The sequence below is a fragment of the Trichoderma breve genome, chromosome 2, assembly GCF_028502605.1.
Source record: "Trichoderma breve strain T069 chromosome 2, whole genome shotgun sequence".
Lineage (NCBI taxonomy): Eukaryota > Fungi > Ascomycota > Sordariomycetes > Hypocreales > Hypocreaceae > Trichoderma > Trichoderma breve.
The window spans coordinates 31,748-43,209 of record NC_079233.1 but is presented as its reverse complement, the minus strand read 5'-3'; the positions used below and the strand labels follow the sequence as shown (position 1 = coordinate 43,209).

At 46.0% G+C, this 11,462-nt stretch overlaps 3 protein-coding genes across 3 annotated transcripts; 2 read left to right on the top strand and 1 right to left on the bottom strand.

Moving 5' to 3' along the window:
- Positions 1–2,357: 2,357 nt before the first annotated feature.
- T069G_02262 (ABC transporter domain-containing protein) lies at positions 2,358–6,548 on the top strand (the record flags this gene model as incomplete). Its single annotated transcript, XM_056169472.1, has 5 exons — positions 2,358–2,362; positions 2,429–2,484; positions 2,569–3,206; positions 3,261–4,269; positions 4,423–6,548. 5 exons carry the CDS (start codon positions 2,358–2,360, stop codon positions 6,546–6,548), a joined length of 3,834 nt encoding a protein of 1,277 aa, XP_056030364.1.
- Positions 6,549–7,081: 533 nt separating this feature from the next.
- Positions 7,082–8,979, bottom strand: T069G_02261 (GMC oxidoreductase domain-containing protein; the record flags this gene model as incomplete). The annotated part of the gene is made up of 3 exons (XM_056169471.1): positions 7,082–7,514; positions 7,566–8,794; positions 8,881–8,979. The coding sequence occupies 3 exons, from the start codon at positions 8,977–8,979 to the stop codon at positions 7,082–7,084; spliced, it is 1,761 nt and encodes a 586-aa protein (XP_056030363.1).
- A 1,067-nt stretch (positions 8,980–10,046) lies between these two features.
- On the top strand, positions 10,047–11,304 carry T069G_02260 (uncharacterized protein; the record flags this gene model as incomplete). Its single annotated transcript, XM_056169470.1, has 5 exons — positions 10,047–10,339; positions 10,415–10,593; positions 10,659–10,776; positions 10,846–10,907; positions 10,979–11,304. 5 exons carry the CDS (start codon positions 10,047–10,049, stop codon positions 11,302–11,304), a joined length of 978 nt encoding a protein of 325 aa, XP_056030362.1.
- Between the last annotated feature and the right edge of the window lie 158 nt (positions 11,305–11,462).

Below are 11,462 nucleotides of genomic sequence, written 5' to 3'. Positions count from 1 at the left end.
CGGAGTACCGGTGGATATATTTACTGTCTGAGCTTGAAAAGAGCGGCTTAGTTACACGAAATCTGTTACACGCTACCTATTTATTGTAGCTTTGGAAGCATATTTAGGCTAACCTTTTTTTCTTCTTCCTTCCATACAAGACCTCCCCTTTCGTCCACAAGATCTTTCATTGAACCACAATTCATATCAGACGTTACAAAACCCAAGCTAACGAATCTTGCGTCTTGGCTTGGATTATTCATCATAACTCTCATTTCAAGTCCCGGTTCGGCTGGACATCTTACATTGCCATTTCTTTTAAAAACGCATCTCTGGCATTTATAATTTAATGCCAGCACCTCTCACGGGCTGGCCAGTTCATACAGCTTGCCAATTCCAGGTTGGGAGGATCTTGATAACTTCCTCAGCTTCAGACTTGGCCTCGGGATCGGTTTTGGAGTTGATCTCCAACGCGGCTGAAGCTATCGCTAGTCTCGCTGTAAAGGGGGCTATGGCGGATGTTAGCAATGATCCTCTTATAGTTTTCGTAGCTTAATAATTTATACATAAGTGGGAGCTCCTCGTTAACTATGGTAAAGAAATTGTAACATTATAGTCCTGTATCATATTAAAAAATGTATATAATATGGTCAAGTGTTGTACTTTGCTTGGGTGTGGCTTCGTGAGAATAGTAGCGTGTGCGTATTACCTTCAGCACGGGCACAGACTACTATAGTAAAAATAGCAATATTCTACGGTAAAAATAGGAAGACTTAAATTTGTAACCTCTGATGGCAGCGCTGGACAATATCTCACCATAAATCTTGAGTCTCATCAATTCCGTAACAAATACATTGAGCGTTGTCCAAAAGTTATATTCATTGCGAGGATAATGGTAAAAAAGCTGCGACGACCAGTTAAGTGAAAGGCCCTGTCTCTGCTCTTGGCACAACATCCAATATCACCCGTTGCCTTATTCCGATCGGGAACGGCCGATCGAATTCAACCTTAGAGGTCAGGCCATACCATTGGCGGAAGCAGATAAAGTATGACCGATAAAGATTCGGCTGCAGTTGACTGTTGTACTTAGCATATTTGTATATCTAAACCCAACTTCTTTCGTGCATTAAAATACATGTTCAACAATACCTAAAGAGTACAAAGAATTTTTTTTAGCATAAATCCATACAAAAAGTTGTGCTTAGTGACTAAAATTTGGTTTGCTGGAAGAATTTGATCAATTGTACTCTGTAGTCAGCCGATGGAGATAATCCTGAAGTGGCTGCACAAAGCCTTTCCTCTCCACTTTCCAACGCTCGCCTTCAGCTACTTTCACGACTCGATATTAACGCTGGGCTAGTATCAGGCCGCTTATCTTGACTCTATCGTGTGGAACTACGGCATAAATAAGAATCATTACCTAAGTTCCCTATTATTTGTTTGCTCTAAGGCAGCCGTCATTATGAGACTATTTGTAATCAGCGGGCACATGTAACGGCACAACCAACACAATTCACAGCCAACACTGAACTTACATGCAAGTTTTCGAGCCAGGGTGAGAAAATAGCGCAAAGGTGGCAGGCTTTTCAGAATGATTGAAAGATTCCAATCGTTGTATAGTAATGCTTCAGATACTTGAACGAAGGCAGAGATAAGAACAAATAGTACCAATATAAGCATCCCTTTGTTCCCAACAAGCTTTCAGGTATTATAATAGAAACCCACTGAGCGTAATGTTAACCAGCTGATGAGCTGTTGCCTGGAATCTATTTAGCTAAAGTTGACAATACAAATATCGGTAGCCTGGGGATTTTATCCGCCTTGCTCAAGGCAACGGGATTTATCCCTGGCAATTGCTAAAGTGCTGCATAAGCAAATCTCAGTACTTATAGCGCCAGTCGCAACATTTCGCCGGCTTCTTAGAATATACCCATATCTCATGTTCTGTAATCGCTGTCTCCGTTTATAACAAAAAGATGGCTCCTTTACTTCTTACTTGTTCCGTTCCACTTTGGGAAAATGGCCGGTTTTCAACTTGCGTTCAAGAGCAGTACTTGGGAAACCTAGTTCCATTCGCGGCGGTAAGCGTATCGTTGGCGCTGCTGCTGTTGTCTGCATTCCAATCTTGGCGACATCTCCGACGACAACCAGAGGGGTTTGTACCGTTAGCAAGCTCCGATCCTGATACCAATCATCAGCGAACTGTCGCAAACGCCCTGTCATTAATTGCCACCCATGGCTGGTGGCTCAGCCGCCTTGAAGGTTTACTCCTTGCGGCAATCACAGCCATACTCTTTTCCTTCGTTTTGTTCGTGGAACGAAGATCAGACAGCATCTCTCCGCTTGGACTTCTCTTTATGTCGGCATATAATCTTGTCATGTGGTGCGTACGGCAATGGAATCTGCCTGTGGAACCAGGAGTTATGAAGCGCATTCGATCTCACTCTAGTGTGATTTACATATTATACTGGCTCTGTCTCGTCTTTATCGTCCTATCGACTGGCAGTGAGCAGCCCGCCAAGGCCAGGGCTCTTGTAAATATTCTTTTGGGGGTCCTTTTTACACTTGTTCTTCTGCTCCATGTCACAGCACCAAATATTATTGTGGAAGCCATTTCAGGAGGACTTTCTGCATCAATTCATTTAAGCGAAGAAACCTCAGCAAGTTTGATATCACGCTGGACTTTTTCATGGGTAGGCTCTGTTATTTGGAAAGCCTTTAGAGCTCATCTGAGTACTTCTGACCTGCACGAGCTTAACTGGGATGACACAGCCAGAATTACAAGTCGGCTATTCAGTAAAGTCACGCCTGCAACACTGAAACTTGTTTGGAGACTCTATCACTTTACAAAACATGACTTGTTTAATCAGGGTGCGTGGGCAGTTCTCTTTAGCTTAACCAGCTTCTGCCCGGCGTTTCTCCTTCGATACATTCTTGATTACCTTGATTCGCCAAGCACCATGTCCCAAAACAATGCCTGGCTTTGTGTTGGGGGGCTTCTGGTTGCTGGAATCGTGACGGGTATTGCAGATTGTCAGTGTGAATGGCTCGGTCGCAAAATCAGTGTAAGACTGCGGGCTATCCTGATCGACCAGATATTTTCGAAAGTACTCAAAAAAAGGATCTCAAGGCCTACAAAATCATCATCGGAGGAAGGCGATTCTTCTGAGGACATTCATGCTACCGATGGAACAATTCTCAATTTAATGGCCGTAGATGCGGCTAATGTTAGTGAAGTTAGTGCACACATGCACCTCACATGGGTCAATTTCCCTCTCCAGGTTTCGGTCGCATCTCTATCGCTGTATAGCATACTGGGTTCTAGTGGCATTCTTGGCGTGATGCTAATGATTGCTCTTCTGCCACTAAATGTTTTGGTCTCAAAACGCCAGGTAGCAGCGCAAATGAAAGTGCTGAGCGCAGCCGATGCTCGTGTTCAAGCAAGCAACGAACTCATTACCAACATCCGCGTCATCAAACTTTGCGCTTGGGAAGAGGAATTTCGGAGAAAAATTCGCCTGTTGCGAACGACTGAGCTCTCGGAGCTGCGGGTTCGTTTTTTCTGGTGGTCGATATCCATGACTGTATTCTATTCCTTGCCTTTCATCACTACAATTCTAACGTTGTTTATCTATACGATTGTCGAAAAACAAAAGTTAGAAACCAAAGTCGCCTTCCCTGCCCTAGCCATCTTCGCAGTCTTACGCATTCCATTGGATAGAATGTCGTCCATGATATCGTTCATTCTTCAGGCACAGGTCTCCATCGGCCGGATTGAGAAGTTCTTGAAAGAGAAAGAGACCAGCCGAGAAGAACAGTTAATGGGAAGTGATGCGCGAATGATTGGCTTCGATAATGCTACCCTTGAATGGTCAGTCCAAGACGTTGTGGGTATCGGTGCCGGAGAAGACATTCAACCAGCTGAAAATCCGCCTACGCACGAATTTCGTTTATCAAATCTTGAAATAAAATTTCACAAGAATGGCCTCAATCTAGTTTGCGGCCCCAGTGGATCAGGAAAGTCGTCACTGCTGCTAGCGCTGTTGGGGGAGATGGAACTCCTGCGAGGCCGTGTACATCTACCGCTTGCAGAGCAGCCGATCGGCGATGATACTTCAATCAGCGATGTAGCATACTGTCCACAAGAGCCCTGGATAATGAACCAGACTATTCGAGCTAATATCTTGTTTGGGCTGCACTTCCAAAGTCACCGTTACAAGATGGTCCTTGATGCTGTGGCCCTAAGCCGCGACCTCGCGGTATTTGAGAACGGCGATCTTGCTATTGCGGGTGAGCGCGGTAGTCGCTTGTCTGGTGGTCAGAAACAAAGAGTTGCATTAGCAAGAGCATTGTACAGTTACGCTCAATTCCTTCTTTTGGATGATTGTCTCAGTGCGCTGGACTCACGTACTGGAAGACATATACTTTTTCACGCAATTAAAGGTCCCTTGATGGAAGGCAGAACATGTATTCTTGCGACACATCATTCTCAACTTGTTCTCCCTTATTGCGACTATGCGGTCTTCCTGGAGAATGGCATCGTAAAGCGGCAAGGAACTGCTTCAGAGCTTATGCAATTAGATTTCACTGGGGAGAACACGCTGGCTGTAATAGCGAAACACGGGTTCAGGCCGATAGACTTTACACATCACCCACAAATAGTTGCATCTCCTTTACTTTCGCTCGGAGCCTCTGAAACAGACTCGTCAGACAGCTGGATTGGAAATATAAATGTAGTCTCAGAGACTAAAGATGAATCGATATACAGCGAAGATCAGATGACAGGAGCTGTTTCTCTGTCTGTGATAAGAGTCTACCTCAAATCTATGGGGGGGCGGTGGTTTTGGGCAGTTGTGTTCTTTGCATTTGGTCTTCAGCAAATTACATCTCTCGGAACAAACCTCTGGATCAAGGTATGGGCTCACGAGTTCGACGAGGCAGAGGAAACGTCACCAATGTCTCATGTGAAATCTGTTTACTACCTTGCAGTGTATGGTCTCATCTGCGTGGCATACGTACTTGTCTCATTTGTTCGCGATCTCACGACATTCTCTGGAGCACTCAAAGCCTCAGCTCAAATATTCGACCGCTTACTAGACTCAATTATTCATGCGCCCCTAATATTCTTTGACAAGATTCCGTTTGGTCAAATCACGAATCGTTTCTCCAGAGATGTGGAAGCAGTTGACCAAGAAGTGGCTCCTCACTCGATGAGCACATTTTTTACATTCTGTTCGCTGAGCACAGTTATTATACTAATTTCTATTACGATACCTCTATTTATTCCCGCAGCAGTCATAATTTGCTTGGCCTATTATATCATCACTCTTATATACATCAACAGTGCACGGGATCTGAAAAGAATTGAGTCTGTTCAAAGATCTCCACTGTATCAGCACTTTGGAGAGGCACTTGCGGGATATGTCAGCGTGCGTGCGTATGGACACGCAAATCGATTTACAGAAGAAAATCACGTCTTCATCGACGGATACAATCAACCTTACGTTCTGAATTGGGCGGCTAAAGAATGGCTGACATTACGCATCGCTTCTCTGAGCGCTCTAATTTCTTGGCTCACAGGAACTTTCTTGCTTTGGGGTTTGGGTAGAGGAACTGTGAATGCAGGGATTGCTGGCCTTGTACTCACTTACGCTGCCACTTTCAGTGATAATGTGCTTTGGTTTGTCCAATTATATGCGATAGTTCAGCAGAGCTTTAACTCAGTCGAGCGGATTGTGGAATACACAGAGATCAAGCGTGAGCCGAGTGAACCACTCGAGCCATCGTCCTACGACCTGTCACCACAGTGGCCTATCCACGGCCATGTGCGTTTCCAAGGATATACTGCACGGTATGCTCCGGAGCTCAGTCCAGCTCTGTTTGATTTAAATCTCGATATGCATGGTGGACAACGAGTAGCGGTGGTCGGGCGTACCGGGGCGGGCAAAAGTACATTGGCGCTGGCCCTTATTCGAGCAGTGGAAGCTGACACCGGCCGCATCACGATTGATGGCATAAGTATTGCCTCAGTGAACTTGGTGCGTTTACGACGCGCAGTAACTGTGGTACCACAAGATCCTACTCTTTTTGGAGGCAGCTTGCGCCATAATCTGGATCCGTTGAACCATTATTCGGACGATGATATTCATGATGTGCTACGAAGGTTACAGTTCTTCCAATCTCTACCCTCTGGAGATCTAGACCATCCGGCTGCGGCCTTATCAATGGGCCAACGCCAATTGGTTTGCATCGCGCGGGCACTGCTCCGTCGCTCTCGGATTCTCATTCTCGATGAAGCCACGGCATCCATTGATCATGCCACGGATGCTTTGATCCAGGCAGGGCTGCGATCTAGTATTGCGGATGGAATAACTGTTTTAACCATCGCCCATCGCCTCCTGACTATTGCAGATTATGATCGTGTGATGGTCTTGGATTCTGGTCGGATTGTAGAACAGGGATCCGTCGCTGAGCTTTTCCAAAAGCGAGGCGATGGTGCCTTCTTTCGGCAACTATGCGAGCAATCAGGGGATTTGGCTCACATTGAGCGAATTGTACGGGGCTTATGAATGAAATGATAATTTGTGAAGTATATGATAAGATAAACTTTCGTTTACCGTTTTTTCGGTTATATATATTATATCGATTTAGCATATTGCGCGATGCAAGGGAGCTACTGACGTTCCTTGACTCTAGTGTCAATCAATGGTAGTGACAACCAGCTATGGAATCGCCAGCTATTAAGGTGGTTTTAGAAGTTGACTTAGCAAAATGACTTCGCCTCAGCTGTCAATGACTCCAAGAAGTTCACTCAGACTCGCATTTACCGACCTCATACCAGCCACAATGGAGCACCCCAAATGATGTGATCGACGGCTTATTTCATCTTATCATGACAGGTGTGAGAAGTGGTTATATACTCGTTTTATCTCAATTTAATTTGGCCACTGTACATATATTGCAAATGTGAGTAGTCTCATATAGTGGCTACCTTTCCAAACATAGAGTCAATGTTATATTAGATGTCGACGCAGTCATAAATATTTAAGCTAAAGTTTCAACACCCGTCCGAACATCTTCATCATGATACAGCCTGATAAAGCTATGACTTCTGTATAACAAATCGAGCCGCACGCTCGGCGATGCCGTAGACTGCTGTTTGAATGTGTGCAGACGGAAGAACGGGTATGATGCTTGCGTCCACAACGCGCAGATTGTTGGTGCCGTAAACGATCAGCTCTGGGTTTACCACTCCGCCGTCTTTCTTGGGGAGCATTGCGCATGTCCCAACAGGATGATATATAGAAAGTGTAGTGTTGAGAACGTACTGACGCCAGTCCTCATCCGTCTGTACAGCCATCCCCGGTTCGAACTCGGATACCCATGCTGAAGAGAGCGGCGACGAGTTTGCAATCTTACGGCAGTATTTGATAGCCTCGATAGCTGCCTGCACGTCGTACTCGTTAGATAGATATTGTGGGTCAATTTGCGGTTTTGTATCGACATCGGCAGAAGTTATATGAATGTTGCCGCGGCTGAGAGGATGCATAACGACGCCAATAAGCGTGAAGAAGCCCTTTCCATACAGAGGAGAGCCGACGGTAGGGTATCCCTTCACTCCAGTGTAGCCATCTGAGAAAATGACTTCCACTTGCGGCGATAAAAGTGATCCAATGTACTGTAGCTTTTTCTTATCGACAACAGACCCAAGGGAAAGTACCACATTCTGGGCGAGAGAATTGAGCTTCGCAGCCATATTGCCCACCACCTGGTGCCAGTTCAGATAACTGTATCCACTACCAGTGTAGTCATATAAAGAAGTCTGGTTTGCGTGCCATAATGCCAGCTGTGTGGCCGCATATGTGGTGTTGTACTTGAGTATGTCAAACGATGTAAAATTGTCCTTCAATTGGTATGATGCTTGGTACCGAACGTGGTCCTGCAAATTCTCCCCTACACCCTCAAGGTCAATAATCTGATCTATACCGGCCTTAGATAGCACCACCTTGCTACCTATGCCGGACAGTTCTAGCAGGCCAGGGCTTTGGATAGCGCCACAAGATAGAATAACCTCTCTTCTGGCGCTGATAATGGTGCCGTCTTGCAGCGTAACACCGGTTGCAGTATATGAATTTCGACCCTTCCGTAAATTCACTTTGGCTACGCGCGTCTCTAGTAGCAGATGTAAGTTGCTTCCCGATTTCGGGATATAAGCATTAGCGGCGTATGACCTCGTCCATGTTCGAGAATCGATGTTGCTAGGCTGGTTCATATACCCTATAGGATTGCCACCTAAGGAATTCAAGTTATGCGGGATCCCTAGATCAGCCATAGATTGCAACCAGAGCTCCTGCTGCGCGGGTATAACCCTATTTATTATGGTATGGATTGGTCCACTGGTGCCAACTCCTTGGTCGCCATAGTTGGATGAGTTGATACCGGTAAAGGTCTCCACGTCCTTCATTGCGGCGATCATATTCTTCCAGTTCCAAGATGGGTTGCCGAGTTGCTCCCAGCCGTCGTATTCCTCAGCGGCGGATCGATCCCATGTCATCAAGTTCAATGCTGAGCTTCCTCCAAGCACTTTGCCTCTGTTGGCTCCGAGAACTCGCCCATTAAGTCCAGTTTGCGGTACAGTCGTAAAATTCCAATCATAAAGAGTGCCGAGCGTCGACCCCTTCATACCGGGGATATTTATGCGATCTTCGTCCAACGCCTCAGGGCCGGCCTCGATCAGCAGGATGGTTTTATCTGGCAGGCCTTGGCTTAGCCTAGTCGCTAGTGCTGAGCCAGCTGTGCCTCCTCCCACCACCACCTACAATAAAGTGTCAGCGGCTACAATTCTGGTTTATGGCGAGTCTACTAGAAGATGAAGACTTTTCAAGATAGCGCTGAACATACATAGTCATAAACTTGAAGTTGATCGGAATTGGAACCAGCTGTGGCAATTGAGGCGGCCACAGCAGCCACGAGCCAGGCTTTCAAGATCGACCGTGTCATTCTCGTTAATAACAACGTTGTTGAACCTAATAGAGCCCGGGGGAGATTAAAGCAAAAAGAGGCGAAAGAAAACAGCTTGAGCATTCACAGATATATACAATCTCCCGATAGCCCACAAAACCCACTTCCAATGATAAATCACAGGATATCTACGTTCTTCATAGTCTGCGCTGCAATAGGTGCAAAAGACTATAACGAAACACCACACCGCCTTTGTGTTACATTCGAACAACACACACAAAAACTTCGCTGCATATTGCCTAAATGTGCCGTTCAGAATCGACCAACAGCTCCGGGCAATTTCGGATCTTGACACTTCTACTCCATAGAGGAGAAAGAATAACGCCCATTTACTCGTATTCGGCGCGGAACTCTTCTGATTTCGCCATTCTAACCGAAGTGAACCCTGCTGTCGAAAGGGACATCTTGGCCCCGAGACCAGGGTCTGGGGATGCACACTGGTTAAGAACCCTTGTCATGGGTCCAGAGTTAGCATGGGTAAACCAACAGCCTTAAAAGCTGTAGGGAATCGCGTGTCACCTTTGCTACTACGGAACAAGGATCGGGGAATCCGGAATGACAAGACCATGCAGTCTCCTCAGCATGAATCCTTCCGCCATGAGCTTGTACGTGTCTTCCATCTGTTTCAAGCGTAGAATGCAGATTAGCAACGGGCCAACGACCTCAATTTCTTACCTCCATGAAGAAAACGACGCCAAGAATTTGCAACCAACATCAACGATACCTTACCTCGAGCCCCCAGGTCGCAGGTTGCCAAATGCTGTACGAGTAGTTGCAGTCACTTATACATAAGACCAATGGCTTTTAGCGGAATAGCCTATGGCGCAGGCTTCCCTGTACCATTTAACTGTCCAAGCTTCTGATCCAAGTCATACAGAAAAGGTAGCTCCAGGGCACCTTTGCCAGCGAGGATCATTCAGGGGACAGCAAAGCTCGTTCTCTATTATAGGTGCTGTGCGTCGATTGATAAGGTGCGCATATGACCCCAAATACGGCTTTACATTTTTATATGCTTAATCTCTGCGAGTGTGATAAGATCAGTCATCATGACTCGCACACCACCACCTGATCCTCTTCCACCGAACCGGAATATCGGAATTACACTCATTGTCGTTACGAGCATTCTGACTGGCTTTATGCTTCTAACGACTAGCCTGAGGATCTACACTCGCTTTTCTCTCAATGCGCAGGGCTTGGATGACTACTGCATCATTATCGTTAGTGTTTTAGCACTTGCTCGAATGGCCATTCAAGTGGTACAAGTTGCAGTTTATCACAACGGCCGCCACCGTTGGTATATTAGCGAGTCCGACTACATCAATAACAATATGCTGGGGTGGTACGCACAAATTCTGCTTTTTGCTAGTGTGTGTTTTCTGAAGTCATCCATTTTATTCTTGATCATACGTCTTAGGGACGAACCAAAAGTCCGCCGAACCCTTTATGCCGTGGTCATAGGGCTCTTCGCTACCAACTTTGGTTCTATTTTCATTCTCGTGGCAGAATGCTCTCCCCCATCCGTGTACTGGACCCAAAAAGGTGGGAAGTGCTGGGATACAAGGATTCGCATATATGCTATATATCTTACCATAGGTAAAGTTGAAGTAGATTTCGTAATACTGGTAGAAGCCGCTAACATCTTATGTCCTTCGCAATAGCATATTCAGTCGCAACTGACATACTCTGTTCGTTGCTTCCTTTGTATGTTGTGTGGGGCGTTGGTATCAAGATGCATACCAAAATCGCTGTGTGTGGCTTAATGAGCCTTGGTCTCCTGTAAGCCCATTGTGACAACCTCGGAGCTTTATTCATGATCCTTAATCATAGCTAAGTTGTCTGTGGTAGCGCTACAGCGTTCGGTGTGGCTAGGGCCGCTTCTCTCGGCCTGGTGACAATCGATCTCAGCTGTATGTAAATCATCTCCCTTAAATCCTCGGGACCTCTTCTACATCAACCCACCTAACAGAACGAACGGCAGGGGATTACGCAATATCGGCGATTTGGTCCAACCTTGAACTCTTTTTAGGTATCATCGCCGCAAATGTCGCCATCTCACACTCCATATACACTTTTTTTCGTCAAGATAAGTCGGCTGCCAGTGTGTCGGGTTACAGTTCCGCAAATATCCGTTTGGGCTATTTGAAACACGACGAGCTACGCAATAATACTACAAGTAACTCAACCTTAGCGATTATTCGTCGGCCTTCTGTTTCCAAGAGCGAAGGAAGTGAAGCCCCTTTGACAGCTATGCCTTACACGGTGGCTTCGTCCTCAGCGCTAGACAAACTGGATAAATTCGCTTAAACAGGGCAAGATATCAGGATTAGAGCTAGTTCAATCGTAATTACAATTGAATCCAGCATATATGGAGGCATTAATAACTATCCAACGGTTGTATGCTATGTAAGGGTCGTTGGGCTCGATTACCTGTGACTCATAGGTTTGTAGCGGTGGGGTTCGAT